General features: G+C 45.5%; 1 protein-coding gene and 2 pseudogenes across 1 annotated transcript; all 3 read right to left on the bottom strand.

Annotated features, from left to right (window-relative positions):
- Positions 1-838: 838 nt before the first annotated feature.
- Positions 839-3,589, bottom strand: LOC147963081 (putative F-box/kelch-repeat protein At3g17540; annotated as a pseudogene).
- A 3,662-nt stretch (positions 3,590-7,251) lies between these two features.
- On the bottom strand, positions 7,252-8,746 carry LOC125516336 (uncharacterized; annotated as a pseudogene).
- A 13,100-nt stretch (positions 8,747-21,846) lies between these two features.
- On the bottom strand, positions 21,847-24,406 carry LOC147963080 (putative F-box/kelch-repeat protein At3g17540). Its single transcript, XM_087529464.1, has 2 exons — positions 23,194-24,406; positions 21,847-22,174 (listed from the first exon to the last, which is right to left on the bottom strand). Exons 1-2 carry the CDS (start codon positions 24,404-24,406, stop codon positions 22,149-22,151), a joined length of 1,239 nt encoding a protein of 412 aa, XP_087385590.1. The 3' UTR covers positions 21,847-22,148.
- Between the last annotated feature and the right edge of the window lie 351 nt (positions 24,407-24,757).

Here is a 24,757-nt window from a genome sequence, read left to right as displayed (position 1 = left end):
TGCTTTATCTCATTGCCTCAACTAGACCAGGCCACAATTTCGCCACTTCGGCTTTAGTGGTGGTTTCTACTCTGGCATTGAAACCATTTTCCATTTCTTGTTTAAATTTGGTCATTTCTCATCAACGGACTCCCGGCTAGCTTTCCTTCTTTACTTTCTAAGCTCGGGGTCTTCAGGATATGTATGTCCCATCTTTCATGATAGCTTCCTTGTAAGCTGAAAATGCCAGCACATCTCTGTTTATACGAAGGATAATGCCAGCACATACTCTGTTTATCCAAAATAGTACTCCCTCCGTACATATCTTAGTTTCTTTGAAGTAGCTAGGCAACTGGGCTAGGTGTGTACTCTAGTGGATCTGAGCAGCATTATCACAGTTCTCACTAGCAAGACTCGCAAGATCAACCGTACAAAGATGTAAATGTCTTAGTTTCTTTGAAGTGGCTAGGCAACTGGGACTTCACAAGGAAACTGTGTAAAGTACAGACCTTCACAACAGAGCCGAGCATTAACCAGGCATGCAAGTCGACAAACGTCTGCTGATATTAGATAATATACAAGAGTTCACACGGCTAAATCCAACAAGTTCCACTTCACGGGACAGGTGCATAAAAGTATTACAGCCTACATTCTGCATAGAGGAGCAATCTCAGCATCAACCACATCACAGGCCATACATAATAGAAGAACCCACAGACTACATAGCAGGACAATTTGAGCATCGAGTAGCCATGTCTGCGTCTCGGCAAAATAGAAGAACTTCACTGCACTAACTACCCATGCCAGCGTCTCAGCAAAACAGAAGAACCTCCCTAGACCAACTAGTCATGGCTGCGTCTCAGCTCTCCTGCCTACAATGAAGGTTACACTGTACATATCTTAGTACCTGCAGAACAATGAATGTCATCCCGGTCAAACAAATTTGTAATGCTCTCTCACAGCAAAACAAATTTTGTATGATCCCCGAAAATAAGTATTAACTTTGCCGTAGTGCAGATTATACGAAAAATATCCAAAGCTGAATCACCCCAGTATACAAGCTAATACTACAAACGGAGAACAACAATAAGGGAACATTTAGTTTGTACTGCCACCTATATGCTGACATGTTTTCAAGATTCTTGCCATATAACTGCGTATGATCGCAGTAGAAATTACGAGATCGGTGACTCACCGCCTATCATCTGAGGCAAAAAAAGAACTGAACTTTTAAGATTGTTAGCTCATTCCAGATTTACTTTTGTGTGCCAAGCCATATGTGAGGCTCAGGGTACAAATGGAAAATGGCACGGCTTGGAAAACCAGAGTTCCATAACAAGTATTACATAGTACTACGTGAAAATAATGAACTAGTACTACTCTTCGATAAAAATTAGACCACATGGTATTATGAATTGACGATTTCTATGAAGATCAATCAAGTTAAATTTTAAACTTGCAAGGAAAAAAATAGTGAATAAGAAAACATAACAAGCTTTAAGCCGCCTCTAGATATTCCAATTTCTTAATTACTTCAGATGGTTTCACCACTGCAGCAATTGCCACTTTCCAATTTTAAAACACCTCTGATGAAAAGATCATTACAAGCACATAATTGTATTTAGCCTTTCGCAATGGCCAGGCATCAGAGCAATATTTATATTCCTGTTCTAGCTTTAATGGAGCTCTATAATAACAAGAAATTAGATAACCATAAGATGATCAGATCAACAGAGGAACAAATAAGACAACATATTTTTATGTATCTAGCTCAATCCTAATAATAGGAACAATGTTACCGCAATAACGTACCAAAAGTAACTGGAACGAATACGAGCGAAACAAACTAAATTGACTTTTTTGCTTGTGCAATGTAGATAGGGCATATTACCTGCAGCATAGAAATTCCTGTAGGGATAAAAGGTGTCAAGACATATGTTGTTTCTTTTAACAATATGTTTGATCTGCATCGAGTCAACTTGGAGTGTGAAGTTGCCGGTTATAGTAGTGAGAACAATCACATTTGCATCCTCATCATACCCGACGAAAAGTGCAGAATCCATTCTCCTTGGAACCATACCCTCGAGTGGAATGGTTTTCTGCAGCAGCACCCATTCGAAAACACCATCGCAGTTAGATTTCCTCGCCCATAATTTGATAGTCAGGTCCAACAAAATAGCAAGACCTAGTCCATCATTCTCCATCCGTAAGAGCTGAAAATACCAGTCGTCGGTACCATGGTTTTCTACCGGCTTTTCGATCAGGCTAAGACTTTGCATTTCGAAATCAAACACAAGGACATCACCTCCAGAAATCAACAAGCAAAGTGCATTCCCGACAAGGGTGCTGGGCCTTCTTAACCTAGACATTCCAGCTGTTATTGTCATCGTTGAGAAAATATCTCCCCAAACATCAGACGCCGAGTCGTAGACAGAACAAACTGCCGGTGTATTGTACTCAGCGCAGACCAAAACCAATTTAAACGGGCTCGAGAAGCAATCTCCGTGGACATGCCCATCTTCAGCATTGACGCACAATACAGTGCCATGCCAGCCACTGTAACTCCACATTAAGGTACTGTTGAACCCTGGTGGAAAAGCCACGATGCGCTCTTCACCGGTGAGGGGATCCCACACGACGGTCTCGCGCTTATGCATGTTGATTAAGAGAGAGAGGCCATGGCGGCAGCCCATGTATGCTTCATCGGTGTGGTAGGGTATGCTGCTCTTGGGCAGGGAGAAGCGGGCAGCAGGGATGCGGTCAGGTGAGTCCATGGCAGGAATGAAGTTTTTAGCATACCCTCTTAAGAAGCCGGGCAGAGGAGGTTTCCTGTGGTGCTTGCTGAAGCGTTTGAGGAACTGGGGGTCGGAGAGGATGCTGCCCCAGCGCCTGCATACGACAGACGCATGGGGGAGCGAGGACGGCTTCGGAGGGAGGCGGACAAGGATCTCGGTGAGGAGGTTGTCGTCGCCAAGCACCTTGGACACCGGGCCGGCCAGCGGCACAGAACGGTGCCGCCTCTTCCGGTCCACACGCGGCGAGCTGGGAATGGGATCGGCCCTGGTATGAATAGAAATGTAATCAATGGACACACATATGCACATCAGGGAAGTTGCAAATTAAACATCCAACATACATATGCACATCCTTGATCAATAGAATAGCATAGCATACAACGAGTACTAATGAATCAACTGGTTTCTCCCATTATCCCACACACATATGCACATCCATCGAGCATATATAATAGCGTACACAAAGTAATGCAGAGGGAAAGGAACTGGATTGGGAATCTTACCCTTGGCCTTGGGGAACCTCAGCAGCAGCATCCATTAGAAGCACCTATCTCCCCACAGCTGCAGCAGGGGAGGATTGTTAGGGTTTGATTAGGAGGGGGAAATCTAGCTAGGGTTTACTTTTACAACTAGGGAAAATTAAGAAGAGAAAAGAAGAACGGAGTTACTAGTTTAGATGGAGAGGGAGAGGAACGAGTAGATTGGGTTGCCAGACCTCGAATCGCCGGTGGGTGGCTGTCGGAGACGGGGCGGTGGGGTGAGGTCGCCGGCGGCTCCGCTCCTCCTTTCTCCTCTCCACAATTTTTTTTAGAAACTTCTCCAGTCCGCAGCTGAGAGTGGGAGTGGGGAACGACCACTATAGTAAGCATAATTTTTTTTTGTGAGATAATTTCATTTTTGGAAACCATGGTTTTTAGGAAAATCATGATGTTTGTTGAAGCATAAATATTTTCTTTCCATTTTTTATTTTGTGATACCCGATTTTAAAAAACATGAATATCCTTATATTTCTAAATTTTCATTTTTTTAATACACTTTCTTGTGATATATTTCAAGGAGTTATGTTTTGCACAGTTTATATTTCTAAAAATAACCCCCCCCCCCTTTCTTTCAATTTTGTAAATCCTATTTTGATCATTGTTTGACCAAATAACTTGACTTTAGGAACTATTTTTTAGTTTCTTCATTTATTTTTATTTTTTTTAACACAAGAAGGCGCCAAGCGCCAAGATATCATTCATCTCAAAAGCATAGTACAACGTGTATTACATATCCCTGGAGTTGAAAGTTATGAAGATAAAGCAAAGTTGGGCAAAGAGAATTGCTTTGAGAGGAATGAGTACAGCTAAGGACAGAGTCTACTCTTGAGTTGAGAACCTGATGAGCACAATCATGAGCTATTCCATTGATGTTCCTGTTAATATGGTAAACAGCAGTCTGGATAGAAAAAGTGTCCTAAAGAAAATCGCTAATTGGAGTGCGACACATCCAGTTGATCGAGACATCATTGATGTTCCTGTAAGAGATTATCCGTGAAGAAAGTATTCTTTATATGCCAAGCATGTTATTATGCTTCTTCCAATTGATCTACCACCAACACAGCAAGATTCACAAACTACTTAACCAGTACAGAGTTTCAACTACTTTACTTAAATTTTTGATTTTTGTGTAGTATTATGTTGTAATGAACCAATTGACCAATACACAGTAGTCTATGAGTGAATCTATCTCTCTTTCTTTTTTCGCGATGGAGACTGAATTGAGGTATTCAACGTATGCTGTTGAAGACTGCATGAACAAGAAAAAAGAAATCTACAAGGTCAGGTCGAGTGCAGGCTACGACATTGTGAATGTCATGTCTGTACTGCAAGGAAATGGAGCATGGAGCAGGCCAGCAGGGCATGGCTAAAAGGTCAAATCGTATAGAACTGAAACTGTGCTAAAAAACTGAACATCACGGCCAAACATTTTAATTTTGACAGCAGCAAGGATCTAAGGCAGCATTTTTCCTTATGCGCACATAGCCCCAGAGGCCAAGGTGCAGCCGGAAGAAAAACGTCGCCGTGGCAGTCACCGGTTGGCTCTCTCGCCAGGCCGCTGCGGTCTTTGTTTTTCCTGGAGGACCAACTTATTGGACAAGTGTCAGAAATGGCAAGTCCAAGATCTGAAAAGTATCTTCGGTGTAACTGAGGACAAGAAAAATCTCTATGACAGATCCAGAATAAGACTAGCATTTAAGGAAAAAATCAGTAATTTTCTCCAGTCAAATAAAGTTCAAACAAAATCTCACAACTCTTTTGCTCAAGAGCCAAGTCATAAAACTCTTTGAAGTTCAAACAAAAACTGACAACATTTTTTTGATTTGTCTCCTCCAAGAAAGAGCCAAGTCAGTCTAACCCAATTAGGCAAACATCTCCTCTGAGTTCAAACAAAAACTCTTTGAAGTTCAAACAAAAACTGACAACATTTTTTTGATTTGTCAGCATTTTCCTTGCAATCCAGAAATCCAACTAAAGTTAATAACCATGACAATTTATCGGTGGCGAATATCCAGACACCGGAATATAAAAGTGTTTATGCATGAAGCAGGGGATACTGTTGAAAGTACTGAAAACATCAGAGGTGCTAAAGAGGGTCATGTTGCAACCCAACAATGAAGGTTGAAGTAGGCAACTAGGGCAGGGGATGCAAGCATTGTCTGCTTCTGCTGCAAGTGGTGATGTGAGCAGAGCATTATCACAGTTTGATCACTAGCAAGACTCACAGTTAGGGGACTTCACAAAGAAACTCTGTAAAGTGCCAGAGCCTACTGCTTCTTGTCCATCCAACTTGCTAGTACCTCACATCACAGAGCAAAGCATTAGCCTAACCAATTCCATGAGCCACTAATCAGGCACGCAAATTGACTGATGTCTGCTGATCTTAGAGAATATACAAGAGTAAGAGTTTGCACGCCTAAATCCGACAAGTTCCACTTCATAGGCCACGCTACATAAGAAAAGTAGGACAACCTACATACTACATAGAGGAGACATCTCAGCCTCAACCACTTCACATGACACAGCTTACATAGCGGAAGAACCTATACTACATAGCAGGATATTTTGAGCGTCGACCGCACTAAAAATAGAAGAACTTCCCCACACCAACTAGCCATGCCGAATTGAACCCTTAATACCTGCAGAAAAAACCAATGTCATCTCAGTAAAACAAATTGCTAATACTCTCTGACAGAAAAGCCAAAATTTGTATGATCCCCCAAAATAAAATTGAATTTCCCATAGGTAAAATTATACAAAAAATATCCAAACCGAATCATGCAGTGTTATTAGACAAACTAACACTACAACCGGAGAACAGCAAAAGAGAATATTTAGTTTATACTGGAACCCATTTGTTGACAGATTTTAAAGATTCTTACTATATAACTACGTACAATCGTGTTAGAAACTAAAAGATCAGTGACTTCACGCGTATCATCTGAGGTAAAAAAACTGAACTTCCAAGATTTTCAACTCAGTTCCGGATTTACCTTTTGTGCCGAGCCCATGTGAGAGGCTCAGAGTACAACGCAAAAATTTCTGGTATCTCTACTCAAAGGTATGCTTTTTTTCAAATATAAGAATCGACAATGCACAGGAATTCCTTGACATTCAATCACTGAATATGGCCTTCCACCTCCCCTTATTAATGCAGGCCAGAGAGGATGTCCGAGAGATTCAGAACAGCACTGCCACACAGCAACTCAACGAAGCTGAAAGTCTTTGCTTGGCTGCTCTTGTCTGATCGGTTGAACACATACAACATGCTGCGCAGATGCCACTACATCACTGGACCAGGTGTTGAAAAGAAATGTTAACTGCATCCTCTGCGAGCTTCAGACTGAAGAAACTCTTGTGCATCTATTCTTCTCATGTCATTCTGCCAGACAATGTTGGGCCTCTCTGAATATCAACTGGGGGTCTGATGGAGATAGATTTTAACTTATTAACTGCTGCCAAACAGGCCTGTGACAGACCCATGTTCATGTAGGCGTGTACTGTAGCTGTTTGGTCCTTGTGGAAGGAACGAAACAAAATGGTCTTCCAAAGAATTCCCCACTCTCACAGGTCATGGCTGTCTAGATTTAATCAAGATTTTGCCCTTGTTGAGATATAGGGGGAAGTCTGAGCTTGAGGATTTCATAAGCTCCCTAGTGCAACAAATTACCTAAAAACCTTGTACTAGTATCTTCTCTTTTGGTTAGGGTCAAAGACCCTATACCTTATACATATGATGTATCTTTAATTTTGTTTAATTAATACAAGACTGTAGAAGCCTCCCCTACTGTGTCCTTCACAGTTCAAAAATTAATAGACAATGCAGCTTTACTTAAACTGAGTAACCAAGAAAAAAAGATGTACAAAAAGATAAATTTACCTAAGTTTTTCGACCAAGATAGCACGTTAGCAGATATTGTGTGATCGCAGTTCTAGATTCAGTCCTTTCCACCCAACTCCCCTAACTACAAACAAATGAAAATAAAGCGAAGTTGAGTCAACGAAGTAGGCATGTGTGCAAACCACTATATAATATGCCAAGTGGTAAACTATTCGCATAGCAAATGGTTTCACTGTATTCTCTTACTACAGTTTTTGCCAGCTTCCAATTGTTAGAAACCCTCCGATGAAAATATCATTACGAGCACAAAATCATAGTTAACATTAAGCTTGTGCAATTTATACAGGGAGGTATTACCTGCAGTATAGAAATTTGTGTAGGGATAAAAGGTGTCCAAACACATGGTGTTTCTCTTTACAATCTGTTTAATCTGCATGGAGTCAAGTTTGAGTGTGAAATTTCCTGTCGGCGTAGTGAGAACAATCACACTTGTGTCCTCATCATAACCGACGAAAAATAAAGAATGCATTCTCCTTGGAAACACCCCCTCCAGTGGAATGGTTTTCTGCAGCCCCATAATTGGATGGTCAGGTCCAACAAAACGGCGAGGCCAAGTCCGCCATTCTCCATACGTAAGAGCTGAAAACACCCGTCGGGCATATTGTAGTATGCCGGACTCTCAATGAAATTGAGACTCTGAATTTCGAAATCAAACACAAAGATAGCACCTCTAGAAATCAACCAGCAGAGTGCATTCCCGACCAAGATGCTGGGCCTTAACACAGAAATTATACGTGATATCACGGTTGAGAAAACACCTCCCCAAACACCAGACGCCGAGTCGTAGACAGAACAAAATGCCTGCATATCGTATCCACCGCAGCAGACCAAAACCAATTTAAACGGGCTCAAGAAGCAATCTCCATGCACATGCCCATCTTTGGCGTCAGCACACAACACAGCGCCATGCCACATACAGAAACTCTCCGTAAAGGCGTCGTCGAGTCCTGGTGGAAAAGCCACGATGTGATGTCGGCCCGTGAGTGGGTCCCACACAACGGTGTTGCGCTCATGCTTATTGATTACGACAGCGAGGCCATGCCGGCAGCCCATGTATTCTCCGTGGTCGTTGTAGGGTGTGCTGCTCCTGGGCAGGGAGAAGCCCGCGGCAGGGACGTGGTTCGGCGGGTCCAAGATGGGAGCAAAGCGGTCGGCATAGCCTTGGAAGAAGCCGAGCAGAGGAGGCTTCCGGTGGTGCTTGCGGAAGCGTTTGCGGAAGTGGGGGTCGGAGAGGATGCTGCCCCAGCGCTTGCATACCATGGACGAACGGGGGGGAGAGGACGGCTTCGGAGGGAGGCGGACGAGGATCTCGATGACGAGGTTGTAGTCGCCAAGCACCTTGGACACAGGGCCGGCCGGCGGCACTGAACGGCGCAGCCTCCTGCTGTACACACGCGACCAGCTGGGAATGAGATCGGCCCTGGCATGGAAAAAAAAGTATTTAATGCACAGACATATGCGCGTCGAGGCAGTTGCAAATAAAACATCCAACACACATGTGCACATCCATGATCGATACTCCAATACAGCATAGCGTACGACAAGTAATAATTAATCAACTGGTTTCTCCCATTATCTTATCCCACACACATATATGTACATCCATCCATCCATCCAGCATATATATACGATACACATATGTACATCCATCCAGCATATATATATATATATATATATATATATATATATATATATATATATATATATAGGAGTAGGATTTTCTACAAGAGAGATGCTCCCATATTTATTTCATATTTTTTGATAACTTTTGAATCGTTAAAAGTTTAGGGACACTTAACTAGTTCTGTGGCAAGCTATGATAGACACAGTTTTACCTATAAAGTAATGCAGAGGGCGAGGAAATGGATTGGGAATCTTCTTACCCTTGGCCGTGGGAAATCTCAGAGGGATCCATGAGCTGCAGCAGGGGAGGATTGTTAGGGTTTAATATTTGATTAGGAGGGGGGAATCTGGCTAGGGTTTTCTACTAGTACCAGGTAAAAATTAAGAAGAGAAAAGAAGAAGGGGGTAGATTAGATGGAGAAGGAGAGGAAGGAGTAGGGGTTGCCAGACCTCGAATCATCGGTGGGTGGCTGCCGGAGACGGGGCGGCGGTGGTCGCCGGCGGCTCCGCTCCTGCTTTCTCCCGTCCACAGCTGAGGGCATCTCCACTAGGCCCCCCAAGACGTCCCCCCAAGCCACTTTTTAGGCGCCGGCGGGTAAAAAACGTCCCAGTCAGGCCCCCAAGTCCTTGTTTTTCGCCGGCAAAAGCAAAAGTTAGTGCCGGCTGCCCCATGCCACACCCAGCGCACCGGGGGGCTCCTGGGGGCCTAAATCGCCGTTTTGTGGGCCAGCGCCTCTCCCTTGTCCACTCATTTTCACCCACGTGCTCCCTTCTCTTCCTCTCCCTCCATGCAGAACAGAGCTCTCTCCTCTTTCTCTCCCCGCCGCCTGGCACGGCCGCCTCGCCGAGCCGCCATGCTCCGGCCGCCCGGCCGCCTCAGCCTCGTCGCCGGAGGTACTCGCGCTCGCGTTCGCGCTCGCGGAGGTACTCGCGCTCGCGCCGAAGCTCGTCGAGGCCGGCCTGCTTGTCACCACCCAGCACATCACCGCCGGCCGCTCCTCACGATCGTCCCCACCCCTGCTGGCCTCGACCCGGCCGCACGCCGCGCCCGCGAGCGCCGCCTTGACTGGAACACCGGGCACGCGGGGCACGAGGACGGAGCGTCGACGGTCGAGCTCGGAGACTGCGGCGGTGCGCGGGTCCGCCACGCGTGCACGTTCCGGTGAGGCAGCCGCTCCTCCTGGCGTCGCTGGCCGCGGCGGGGGCACTGGGCGTCGGTGCTCTTCCTCATGGCCGCCTCCAAGGTCCTCCTCGTCTGCCTCAGTCTTCCCCTCGCAGCTCTCTCTTCCCTCTCCTCTGCTCTCTCTCTCTCGCTCGAACCCGAGCGTGTCTGAGAGTGCCGCCGTGCACTGCTGCGGCCACAGCCACCGCCTCGCCTCCCCGACGCATCCCAGAGATCCGCCGCGACCTACTCTTCCTCCTCACCGCGCCAAGTGAGCCGGGAAGCACCACTTCGTCCTCGGCGTCGTCTTCGACACCCTCCGGCAACCGAGATCGTCATCGCCGTTATGTCGCCGCCCGTGCCTTCCCGAGCTCGCTGACCACCCTTGCAGGCCCGCCGTGTGAGCTTCTCTTCATTTCCCTCCGTCCTCTCGCTTGATTTCGTGTCGTAACCGTCGTTCCCGCGAGCACCGAGCGCTGCCGTCCGCCATGGCCGATGCTCTGCTTGATGCCGAGCTCATCCCGCCATGCACAGCTGCCTGTCGTGCTCCGAGTGCTCTGCTGATGCTGCCTCGTTGCTCCGTTGGGTCGCTAGCTACCCGCAACACGGCCGCCGCTCCTCCCGTCGCTGCCGTCGCTACACCCCACGTCGGCGGCTGCAACGACCACTGTTGGACGCGCCGCACTGCGGACGTTCCAGCAAACCCACCCGCGCGACCAGCTGTGGCCGGAAACGGCTGGCCGGTGATCGCATCTCGCGCCGTTCCCGCGCTTGGCGCTGCTGCGCTTGGTGCCTGGGGGGCCAACGACTGAAAGAAATTTCAGCCCCAGGCTTAAATTCTCGTCGGCAGCCCCCCAAGCGGCGAAAAAAACGCCTCCTGGGGGTGCCAACGGCTGGACATGCCCTGAGAGTGGGAAACTGTGGAGTGAGGTTGCAGCCTAGCCTACCTTGTAATGCTGGCCCATCCAAGCCCAGCCCAATCTGTCAATTTGAAAAAGCCCTATCGCTAATCTTCTTACTCTTGCCACCCCTCAAAAAAAAGTCTTGCCTAAAAAAAACAATCTTCTTACTCGCACTTAAAAAAAAGCCAGTCTTCTTGCTCTTAAGTACACCTCAGAGAAAATAATATTCTCAGAAAAAACCACGGAGATTTTTTTTTAAATACGGATGACTATGTGCAAGTTTCTCGGAAAATATCCAAGTGTCAGTTGATTTTCTCCTCGGTAGAGTCGTTATGGAAAACCGTAGTCTTCTTAGGACAAGACTTTTTTTCCGTGAGATAAAAAAAATTTGTGAGATGATTTCATTTTTAAAAAACCATGATTTTTAGGAAAACCATGATCTCTACTATTAAAGGAGGATCGAATGTCGTGATGGTTCGACCTCCTTCGATCCCCTCCTCCCTTCGAACGAAAAGCATCGCACGAGGGCCACACGCCCGCAGCAGCCCAAAAATCGCCAGCTTAGCCCACGTACGAGATACACATCGGCCCTTTCCTCCCCTCGTACGATAGCACGCACTAAAAAAAATCTGCCGAAAACCTCGCGCACCACACCGACGCAAAAATCTCTACTATTAAAGGAGGATCGAACGTCGTGATGGTTCGACCTCCTTCGATCCCCTCCTCACTTCGAACGAAAAGCATCGCACGAGGGCCACACGCCCGCAGCAGCCCAAAAATCGCCAGCTCAGCCCACGTACGAGATACACATCAGCCCTTTCCTCCCCTCGTACGATAACACGCACTAAAAAAAATCTGCCGAAAACCTCGCGCACCACACCGACGCAAAAATCTCTACTATTAAAGGAGGATCGAACGTCGTGATGGTTCGACCTCCTTCGATCCCCTCCTCCCTTCGAACGAAAAGCATCGCACGAGGGCCACACGCCCGCAGCAGCCCAAAAATCGCCAGCTCAGCCCACGTACGAGATACACATCGGCCCTTTCCTCCCCTCGTACGATAGCACGCACTAAAAAAAATCTGCCGAAAACCTCGCGCACCACACCGACGCAAAAATCTCTACTATTAAAGGAGGATGGAACGTCGTGATGGTGCGACCTCCTTCGATCCCCTCCTCCCTTCGAATGAAAAGCATCGCACGAGGGCCACACGCCCGCAGCAGCCCAAAAATCGCCAGCTCAGCCCACGTACGAGATACACATCGGCCCTTTCCTCCCCTCATACGATAGCACGCACTAAAAAAAATCTGCCGAAAACCTCGCGCACCACACCGATGCAAAAATCTCTACTATTAAAGGAGGATCGAACGTCGTGATGGTTCGACCTCCTTCGATTCCCTCCTCCCTTCGAACGAAAAGCATCGCACGAGGGCCACACGCCCGCAGCAGCCCAAAAATCGCCAGCTCAGCCCACGTACGAGATACACATCGGCCCTTTCCTCCCTTCGTACGATAGCACGCACTAAAAAAATCTGCCGAAAACCTCGCGCACCACACCGACGCAAAAATCTCTACTATTAAAGGAGGATCGAACGTCGTGATGGTTCGACCTCCTTCGATCCCCTCCTCCCTTCGAACGAAAAGCATCGCACGAGGGCCACACTGTTGGGGAACGTAGCAGAAATTCAAAATTTTCCTACGTGTCACCAAGATCTATCTATGGAGTCATCTAGCAGCGAGGGAGGAGTGGATCTACATACCCTTGTAGATCGCGCGCGGAAGCGTTCAAGAGAACGGGGTTGATGGAGTCGTACTCGTCGTGATCCAAATCACCGATGATCCTAGCGCCGAACGGACGGCACCTCCGCGTTCAACACACGTACGGAGTAGCGACGTCTCCTCCTTCTTGATCCAGCAAGGGGGGTGGAGAGGTTGATGGAGATCCAGCAGCACGACGGCGTGGTGGTGGAAGTAGCGGGATTCCAACAGGGCTTCGCCAAGCGCTGCGGGAGGAGGGAGATGTGTCATGGGAGGGAGAGGGAGGCGCCAGGGCTCAGGTGTTGCTGCCCTCCCTTTCCCCCACTATATATAGGGCCAAGGGAGAGGGGGGAGGCGCAGCCTTGGCCCTTCCTCCAAGGAAGGGTGCGGCCAGGGAGGAGTCCCTCCTCCCCAAGGCACCTCGGAGGTGCCTTCCCCCTTTAGGACTCTTCCTTCTCTCATCTCTTGGCGCATGGGCCTCTTGGGGCTGGTGCCCTTGGCCCATATAGGCCAAGGCGCACCCCCTACAGCCCATGTGGCCCCCCGGGGCAGGTGGCCCCACCCGGTGGACCCCCGGGACCCTTCCGTTGGTCCCGGTACAATACCGGTGACCCCGAAACTTGTCCCGATGGCCGAAATAGCACTTCCTATATATAATTCTTTACCTCCAGACCATTCCGGAACTCCTCGTGACGTCCGGGATCTCATCCGGGACTCCGAACAACTTTCAGGTTACCGCATACTAATATCTCTATAACCCTAGCGTCACCGAGCCTTAAGTGTGTAGACCCTACGGGTTCGGGAGACATGCAGACATGACCGAGATGACTCTCCGGTCAATAACCAACATGCAGACATGATCTGGATACCCATGTTGGCTCCCACATGTTCCACGATGATCTCATCGGATGAACCACGATGTCAAGGACTTAATCAATCCCGTATACAATTCCCTTTGTCTAGCGGTACGATACTTGCCCGAGATTCGATCGTCGGTATCCCGATACCTTGTTCAATCTCGTTACCGGCAAATCTCTTTACTCGTTTCGTAACACATCATCCCGTGATCAACTCCTTGATCACATTGTGCACATTATGATGAAGTCCTACCGAGTGGGCCCAGAGATACCTCTCCGTTTACACGGAGTGACAAATCCCAGTCTCGATTCGTGCCAACCCAACAGACACTTTCGGAGATACCTGTAGTGTACCTTTATAGCTACCCAGTTACGTTGTGACGTTTGGCACACCCAAAGCACTCCTACGGTATCCGGGAGTTGCACAATCTCATGGTCTAAGGAAATGATACTTGACATTAGAAAAGCTTTAGCATACGAACTACACGATCTAGTGCTATGCTTAGGATTGGGTCTTGTCCATCACATCATTCTCCTAATGATGTGATCCCGTTATCAACGACATCCAATGTCCATGGTCAGGAAACCGTAACCATCTATTGATCAACGAGCTAGTCAACTAGAGGCTTACTAGGGACATGGTGTTGTCTATGTATCCACACATGTATCTGAGTTTCCTATCAATACAATTATAGCATGGATAATAAACGATTATCATGAACAAGGAAATATAATAATAACTAATTTATTATTGCCTCTAGGGCATATTTCCAACATATTATTCATGCCATTTTATTGATCGGAAACTTAAATACATGTGTGAATACATAAACAGATATCGTGTCCCTAGTAAGCCTCTACTAGACTAGCTTGTTGATCAAAGATGGTTAAGGTTTTCTAACCATGGGCATGTGTTGTCATTTGATAACAGGATCACATCACTAGGATAATGATGTGAGACAAGACCCACACGTTAGCTTAGCATAAGGATCGTCCAGTTTATTGATATTGCTTTATTCATGTCAAATATTTATTCCTTCGACTATGAGATTATGCAACTCCTGAATACCGTAGGAATACCCTGTGTGCTATCAAACGTCACAACGTAACTGGGTGATCATAAAAATTCTCTACAGGTACCTCTGAAGGTGTTTGTTGTGTTGGCATAGATCGAGATTAGATTCGTCACTCCGAGTATAGGAGAGGTATCTCTGCGCCCTCTCGGTAATACACATCATAAAGCTTGCAAGCAAATGACTAAGGAGTTAGTCACGAGGTGATGTATTACGGAACGAGTAAAGAGACTTGCCGGTAACGGTATTGAACTAGGTATAGAGATACCGACGATCGAATCTAGGGCAACTAACATATCGATGGACAAAGGTCGATTAGGACAGCGAGGCCGTGTCGACAGCCCCTGAAGACCTCGTAGTCATTTTAGGGTATGGCGCTCTTGGGCAGGGAGAAACGGGCAGCAAGGATGCAGTCAAGCGAGCCCATCATGGGAGTGAAGCAGTTAGCAAATGCGTTGAAGAAGCCGAGAAGAGGAGGCTTCCGGTGGTGCTTGCGGAAGCGTTTGTGGAATACAGGGTCCGAGAGGATGCTGCTCCAGCGCTTGGATACAGCAGACGCGCAGGGCAGGGAGGACGGCTTGGGAGGGAGACGGACGAGGATCCCCCCATGCTGCACCGCCGCCGTCTCGTCTCGTCGTCGCCATACCTGCTTCACTGCCATGCCGTCGAAGCTCAAGTCTGAGAGAAAGACCGACTTCAACGGGTTGTGAGCACGTGGCCCCAATCACTTCAGCTTCAAATTTCAGTGCGACAACACTCACTACTGAATCAATCCGTTCAAGAAGGCAGACATCACAACACGAGCCTATGACGTCGCCGCTTGACGATTTGGCCGGCTGCGATAGGTGCTCAACTTGCCGGAGGTCACAACCCAAGAGGATACAGAGTTCATCGATCCACCGGTGACCATTTTGCTGATCAATGAGGAGGGGAGAAGAAGAAGGAAATCCGCATTATTCCCGGCGAGAGAGAGGCCATGGCGAGGTTCGCGGGGGAGAACCCCCAGTACGTGAAGTACGAGGCAGAGTTCTTCTAGAAGCGAAACCACGGGAAGAAGAAGGAGGAGGAGGTGAAGAAGGAGGAGGCTGACCTATCGACGGTGATCAACCTTTCGTCATCGGATGAGGAGGAGTTCACCTCCGATCCAGAGGAGACCCTGACATATTGGAACTCTGTCGAGGCTGACTATATGTCGAACGAGTGGTGTAATAAAGATCTGTTATGTTTAATCAAGTAGTATGATGAACAATAATGTTTAATGTTTAAATATATGCAACGTTTGGACGTTTGTTTGAATTGATGTATGCAGTATGCTTTCAAAAAAAATTAGGCCATCTATTGGAGTTGTTGGTTTTTGATGCAGTGGAAAACCAGTTTTAGGTGTTGCGAATTTTTTCCAACCACCTTTTCATGCCTTATTTTAGGGCACCTATTGGAGATGCTCTCAGCAGCTAGAAAGTCACTAACTAAACTGCTAACTTCACTAATACATACTATATTACAAAATATTAGTACAAACAAGTTAGCAAATTACACTACTAAATCCTACAAAGCCACTTCACACGCAACAACGTACAATGATAAAGGATGGAACAACTAACATAGTATACAGAGTGTTATTAATTTCAGCATGGGCCATACCAGATCTACATTAACAAAAAAGAAAGAGAAAAATGAAAAAAAAGAAAGAAAATGAGACCTATTGTCTTACCACACTTGTGCTTCACAGTAACACCGTGTATTTCATATAGAGAGTCTCCATGTTTTTCATTTCCATATATTAGTGGGATTTTTATATTATAGAACTTGAGTTGCATATTCCGATGACGAGCTTTCTCAAACGCTCGAGGTCTTCATGAGCAAACTCACTTACTTTCATATAGATAGTTTTCATACACTTATAGCTCTAGTACATCTGTTACATAGCAATCCCTACTCCTCGCATTGACATCGATTGTAAGGCCCCTCTGTTGCCGAACGATCAAGCCTCGTCGATGTGAGACTTTCTCATACATTTTTGTCTTCCCTTATAAATCCCCATAATCATTCTCTTTGCCATCCAAATTGCTAAGTCCCTAACTCACGCTCAAGTATTGCATGAGAATTAAAAATGTTGAAGCGAGAAAAAGTATGATTCAATTGTTTCGTTTGGCACCGGGGCTGTTCATGATTTGATATATTTATGTTAGGAAGACTGTGCATGCCATGTTTTACATGATTAAGTGTGTAGGGATCACGTTCTTTAACGTCATTATTTTGAAAGGCAATGATTGTTTACTATTACTAGTATGCTTATGTATTATTGTTTCAATGTCAAATTGATAGACTATTGCCTTGAATCACTCGTATCCCAATATTCATACCACAATTACATAATTTGATCAAGTACATGATAGGTAGCATTGAACATCAAAATTACTTTGTTATCATTTACCTACTAGAGGACGAGTAGGAATTAAGCTTGGGGATGTTGATACGTCTCAATCGTATCTATAATTTTTTTATTATTTAATTATATTATGTTATCACTTTTGTATGATTTATATATGTCATTTTATAGTAATTTTTGGACTAACATATTAATTTAGTGCCCAGTGTCAGTTCCTATTTTTTGCTTGTTTTTGGCCTTTAGGAAATCCATCTACAAAATTTTATCACCGCCGCAAGCCTCTGTTCCTCAGCGATCCCATCTAGAGCCATGTTCCGGTACTTCACCTAAGGGGGGGGGATCATTGGGGAGGCCATCTTCATGAACCCCCTTCTTCCATGACGATGTGTGAGTAGTTCCTTCAGGACCTACGAGTCCATAGTAGTACCTAGATGGTTCTCTCTCTCTCTCTCTCTCTCTCTCTCTCTCTTATTTTTGAATACAATGATCTTCTCTAAGATCCATTTGATGTAATCTTTTACGGTGTGTTTGTTGGCATCCGAGGAATTGTGGGTTTATGATCATATTATTCGTCGCGATTTCTGTTGCAGTGTCGTTCCACCCAACGATGCCAGAGCTTCACCTAGGGTCGTCGCTTGAAGCCGCAATTGCGGTCTCCAGCTTGGGGAAGCTTGCCTCAAGATCCGGCTTCAAGTGGAGTAGATTGTCGATCTATTACGACTGGGTGGGGAGCTGCGAGGCCTGCACATCGAGCCGATGCATGACGTTGGCGGTGTCCACCTTGGAATCCTGATGAAGCTTGTCGAGGTTGTCTTTCAGGGTTGGATCCATGGTGTTGATGAGGATTTGGCGGGCGTGGATGCGACGACGTGTATCAAGGGTAAAATCAGAGTGGAGAGGAAGGGTGGCAGCTGGCCTCTAGTACCAAGAGTTTTGATTTTTCCTTTTATGATTCTATTCGCCCCAGGCCAAGATGGCTGAATTTCAGCCATTTTTCAAAAAATTCGGCTAAAATTTGACCAAAATCTATTTTTTCGTTGAAAGGTACTTTCCGCCCTAGGCCGAGATGACTGAAATTCCGCCGAAATCCATTTTTTTCCGGCTGAAAATCAAAACACAGCTGGTACCACGATGTTAGGGTCCAATTTGATCTAATTTCTCTCACTGATACACCTCGCAGTTCTTACAGATCTTGATTCGGTAGGTAGTTAGTCGAAGAGATTTCCATGATCCACTGTTTGACATCTTCCTTCCTCTTCTCTTCTTTAAGTAGTGGTCGCAGAAGAGTTGGTCGAGGCCTTGGTGCAGTTGACACAGTGCCGATAAAGGCATGTACAACGGTGTCCAGTCAGCCGTCTGTAACACATGCCATGTAGAATATTTATCTAGGTGGAGGGGAGAAAACGAGGAGAGAGAAAAAGGGCGTCTACAATTCGGCAGACGGTCGATAGCCCTGAAATTTCGCTAGTTGTACGGCTGGGTGTCTGTAGTTTTTCTTTTCCCCATCCAAACCGTCAAATCCCGTCCTCGACAAATCTAATCCACGCAACATGTTTTGCTTTTCTCCGTCGCTACCCGACGAGACCTGCACGGTTGGGGGCCGCCGGACTGCTGGGATCGATAGACGTCACGAACGAATGAGCTGCAGCGACCAAAATAATCGATCAAGGATCAGTTAGCTAAACGTCTATGCACAGGTCCAGGGAGGAACTGATTAGATTAACGTACGTGTGTGTACATGCTCCTCGATCTTCAGCGACGGCGGCGGTCCGGCTTTGAGAGCTGTGATTCCCCAATACACACCTTCTTCCTGGGATGCATCACCACGCCGACGCCGTCGCCAGTCTCTTCACGTTCTGGAGCAGTGGCTGATGGAGGTGGATCATTGGAATAAATTTCACTCTAACGTCGTAATTTTAGAGGGCTATAGACAGCAAAAAGACGATCCATTGTAGAGGGTGTTTTTACTCATGTCTGTGAATGACGTGGATGGTTGCTATAGCTAATGTACATGCCCAAACTTGCGGTTGGGCTGCACCATCCGCACTGGTCGAGTGGCACTTCTCCTCCCGTTTGGCTGCCATGGCAGCACTTCCGACCTCGCTGTCGTCCGAGTTGGTTGCCATGGCAGTGTTTTGAGCAGGAGCTGCATTTGGGTTCCTGGCATAGCCGGGGGCTAGGGTTTCACTCCCAAGTCTCCCATGAGGAGTACACGTAACGATAGAAGCCTTAGGCCTAATAATATCTTTGTATATGAGAAAGATCTACTAAACTATTATCAGGTGTCGAACGGAAAATGTTTGGCGGGAGTACAACATTATGGAGCACACACGAAGATAAAACAACTTTATTCGATTTTTCAATGGATGGAACAATTAATGCTTAAACTGCCGGTTGATCAATTATATTAGATGCAACGACTTCATTCATCAGCACTGTTTTCCACAAGCATGAGATATTGAGATCTAGTATCATGGTGGCGGCGGCGCCGTAGTCCACTTTGGGCAGCAACACTTTGTTTTGTTGCCACTGCATATGGAACTGAAACTGTGACCACCTTGATTATATCCTCTTTCCTTGCACTGATTGTGCCACTCTGGGGCAGTGCAGTCCTCTAATTCCTTGCACTTCCACTTACCTACAAAGGCAATATATTGTGGTACCAGCAATTTAGCTTAGCTTGTACAGTATACAAAGATAAAACAAGAATATAGCTAGCTAGATTTTTATTGTTTTTTCCACGGTTGGAAATCATAGAGTAAAACAATGGCATTGTTGCATACCTTTCTTTGCAATACAGTAAAACAATGCCATTGTTGCATACCTTTCTTTGCATGACAAGATGGCAACAAAGAGGACATCATCACCATGACCACGAGAGCAACCGCCATTGCGTAGACAATCGTCCTTGTATTGCGATTGATGAGTGCCATTCTATGAGAAAAGACTACTTGCCCTCTGTTTCTTCCTTCTCCTATGTGGGATCCACGTCGCCAAGCTCCATTGCAGGTATTTATACAGAGCCACCACCAAGGTTGTGGATATTGATTGATTACTTATTGCATTTATGCGTATCTGTAAACTAATGTTCACGTATCCTTGTACTGACATACTCCGACCTTTCTATACACTATATTTATTGAGTTCATATTCTTTTTTGTGGTATTTAATGCCAGGGTTTGTATAGGAGAAAAGCACGAACTAGATGGCATGCATTAGTTGCATGTTGCATTTATTTCGCCAAACTAATTGTTGCTAGCAAAATAATATTATAAGAGATTACATATCCTATTAAGTTCAAATAAATGTCACATCCCTTGTATTTGTTTTTGTTTGGTTTATATGAGCACTAATGCAAGATATCCGGTTGTACCATGCATTTATTTCAAGTTTCTCATAGTAACCATGGGCCACATATGGGCCGTAATAACCTCGGGTAGCAAACGGGCCAAAACATAACATCAGCCACTAATGGGCCATATAACACCGTACATTTAAAAAGGTCCAAAACACAACATGGGCCACAAACGTGCTAAAAGCACAACCGCCCGCTAATGAGCACAAACACATAAGGGCGTCCATGATCTTGCCCGAGTAAGAGGCGGATGGGCTCAGTGGCGAGTCTACTGGGAGGGCTTAAACAGGCTCAAGCCTACCCTCCAAATAACAATATTTTTTACTACTAGTACTTTTATCCCAGCTGAATAGTACATCTACTATCAAGTAGCAAACACACAGTGCCACACACGCACAGCAAACAGGCCACACACGAATGCCCAGCCTCCATCTACTGTAATCACTAGTTCATGTACTGTTATCTAATTTAGTGTCCAATGCAACTTATTTGCAAAAAAGAAGAGTACAAAAATGAGTATGCATGCATGTACTCCTCGCGCTGAACCTGAACCTATCCCAGCTAATCTGAACCTAGATACCCCTCCCTTAACTATTGTGATTGTAATCCCTCCTCCAACTTATGTGGACAACAAAATGAGGAGATGATGGTTATTCTGCAAGATAAATTCAAATTTTGGTTCAAAATTTCATATATATATATATATATATATATATATTTCAAAATTCCTAGAAAAAATCTAGTTAATACTACATGTTTTAAGTAGTAGTTTGGGAAATTCTGACCTTATTTTGACAGCAAGGCTTGGACATCATGTTTTTTTTCAAAAGAGAGCTTAGTTTTCTCGTCGTTGACTTTAGCCTACCCTTCATTTTCTTCCTAGATTCGCCACTGGATGGGCTGGTATATGATGGTATGCATTGGGTGGTGGCTCCTTGATCAGCGCCGAAAAGATCTGGGTTGGTGGTGCCACAAGCTGCCCCGTGGTCATGCTTTATCTCATTGCCTCAACTAGACCAGGCCACAATTTCGCCACTTCGGCTTTAGTGGTGGTTTCTACTCTGGCATTGAAACCATTTTCCGTTTCTTTTTTAAATTTGGTCATTTCTCATCAACGGACTCCCGGCTAGCTTTCCTTCTTTACTTTCTAAGCTCGGGGTCTTCAGGATATGTATGTCCCATCTTTCATGATAGCTTCCTTGTAAGCTGAAAATGCCAGCACATCTCTGTTTATACGAAGGATAATGCCAGCACATACTCTGTTTATCCAAAATAGTACTCCCTCCGTACATATCTTAGTTTCTTTGAAGTAGCTAGGCAACTGGGCTAGGTGTGTACTCTAGTGGATCTGAGCAGCATTATCACAGTTCTCACTAGCAAGACTCGCAAGATCAACCGTACAAAGATGTAAATGTCTTAGTTTCTTTGAAGTGGCTAGGCAACTGGGACTTCACAAGGAAACTGTGTAAAGTACAGACCTTCACAACAGAGCCGAGCATTAACCAGGCATGCAAGTCGACAAACGTCTGCTGATATTAGATAATATACAAGAGTTCACACGGCTAAATCCAACAAGTTCCACTTCACGGGACAGGTGCATAAAAGTATTACAGCCTACATTCTGCATAGAGGAGCAATCTCAGCATCAACCACATCACAGGCCATACATAATAGAAGAACCCACAGACTACATAGCAGGACAATTTGAGCATCGAGTAGCCATGTCTGCGTCTCGGCAAAATAGAAGAACTTCACTGCACTAACTACCCATGCCAGCGTCTCAGCAAAACAGAAGAACCTCCCTAGACCAACTAGTCATGGCTGCGTCTCAGCTCTCCTGCCTACAATGAAGGTTACACTGTACATATCTTAGTACCTGCAGAACAATGAATGTCATCCCGGTCAAACAAATTTGTAATGCTCTCTCACAGCAAAACAAATTTTGTATGATCCCCGAAAATAAGTATTAACTTTGCCGTAGTGCAGATTATACGAAAAATATCCAAAGCTGAATCACCCCAGTATACAAGCTAATACTACAAACGGAGAACAACAATAAGGGAACATTTAGTTTGTACTGCCACCTATATGCTGACATGTTTTCAAGATTCTTGCCATATAACTGCGTATGATCGCAGTAGAAATTACGAGATCGGTGACTCACCGCCTATCATCTGAGGCAAAAAAAGAACTGAACTTTTAAGATTGTTAGCTCATTCCAGATTTACTTTTGTGTGCCAAGCCATATGTGAGGCTCAGGGTACAAATGGAAAATGGCACGGCTTGGAAAACCAGAGTTCCATAACAAGTATTACATAGTACTACGTGAAAATAATGAACTAGTACTACTCTTCGATAAAAATTAGACCACATGGTATTATGAATTGACGATTTCTATGAAGATCAATCAAGTTAAATTTTAAACTTGCAAGGAAAAAAATAGTGAATAAGAAAACATAACAAGCTTTAAGCCGCCTCTAGATATTCCAATTTCTTAATTACTTCAGATGGTTTCACCACTGCAGCAATTGCCACTTTCCAATTTTAAAACACCTCTGATGAAAAGATCATTACAAGCACATAATTGTATTTAGCCTTTCGCAATGGCCAGGCATCAGAGCAATATTTATATTCCTGTTCTAGCTTTAATGGAGCTCTATAATAACAAGAAATTAGATAACCATAAGATGATCAGATCAACAGAGGAACAAATAAGACAACATATTTTTATGTATCTAGCTCAATCCTAATAATAGGAACAATGTTACCGCAATAACGTACCAAAAGTAACTGGAACGAATACGAGCGAAACAAACTAAATTGACTTTTTTGCTTGTGCAATGTAGATAGGGCATATTACCTGCAGTATAGAAATTCCTGTAGGGATAAAAGGTGTCAAGACATATGTTGTTTCTTTTAACAATATGTTTGATCTGCATCGAGTCAACTTGGAGTGTGAAGTTGCCGGTTATAGTAGTGAGAACAATCACATTTGCATCCTCATCATACCCGACGAAAAGTGCAGAATCCATTCTCCTTGGAACCATACCCTCGAGTGGAATGGTTTTCTGCAGCAGCACCCATTCGAAAACACCATCGCAGTTAGATTTCCTCGCCCATAATTTGATAGTCAGGTCCAACAAAATAGCAAGACCTAGTCCATCATTCTCCATCCGTAAGAGCTGAAAATACCAGTCGTCGGTACCATGGTTTTCTACCGGCTTTTCGATCAGGCTAAGACTTTGCATTTCGAAATCAAACACAAGGACATCACCTCCAGAAATCAACAAGCAAAGTGCATTCCCGACAAGGGTGCTGGGCCTTCTTAACCTAGACATTCCAGCTGTTATTGTCATCGTTGAGAAAATATCTCCCCAAACATCAGACGCCGAGTCGTAGACAGAACAAACTGCCGGTGTATTGTACTCAGCGCAGACCAAAACCAATTTAAACGGGCTCGAGAAGCAATCTCCGTGGACATGCCCATCTTCAGCATTGACGCACAATACAGTGCCATGCCAGCCACTGTAACTCCACATTAAGGTACTGTTGAACCCTGGTGGAAAAGCCACGATGCGCTCTTCACCAGTGAGGGGATCCCACACGACGGTCTCGCGCTTATGCATGTTGATTAAGAGAGAGAGGCCATGGCGGCAGCCCATGTATGCTTCATCGGTGTGGTAGGGTATGCTGCTCTTGGGCAGGGAGAAGCGCGCAGCAGGGATGCGGTCAGGTGAGTCCATGGCAGGAATGAAGTTTTTAGCATACCCTCTTAAGAAGCCGGGCAGAGGAGGTTTCCTGTGGTGCTTGCTGAAGCGTTTGAGGAACTGGGGGTCGGAGAGGATGTTGCCCCAGCGCCTGCATACGACAGACGCATGGGGGAGCGAGGACGGCTTCGGAGGGAGGCGGACAAGGATCTCGGTGAGGAGGTTGTCGTCGCCAAGCACCTTGGACACCGGGCCGGCCAGCGGCACAGAACGGCACCGCCTCTTCCGGTCCACACGCGGCGAGCTGGGAATGGGATCGACCCTGGTATGAATAGAAATGTAATCAATGGACACACATATGCACATCAGGGAAGTTGCAAATTAAACATCCAACATACATATGCACATCCTTGATCAATAGAATAGCATAGCATACAACGAGTACTAATGAATCAACTGGTTTCTCCCATTATCCCACTCACTTCTATAGTGCTCCCACTCACTTCTTTGGAAATACAAGTTTCTCATAAACTTTGTATAAACCCAAAAACTTTGATCATCTCATCAAAGCATACCTTCCAACTCCGAGATGCTTACTCCAGTCCTTAGAAGGATTGCTGGAGCTTTGCATACTTATTAGCATCTTTCAGGATTGACAAAACCTTCTGGTTGTATCACATACAACCTTTCCTCAAGAAAATGTCGAGGAAACAATGC

Source organism: Triticum urartu, chromosome 6A (assembly GCF_056163025.1).
Source record: "Triticum urartu cultivar PI428250 chromosome 6A, HENAU_Tu73, whole genome shotgun sequence".
In the NCBI taxonomy this organism is placed as follows: Eukaryota; Viridiplantae; Streptophyta; class Magnoliopsida; order Poales; family Poaceae; genus Triticum; species Triticum urartu.
Note: the sequence above shows the minus strand (reverse complement) of the source record. Positions and strands in the feature narration are given on the sequence as shown.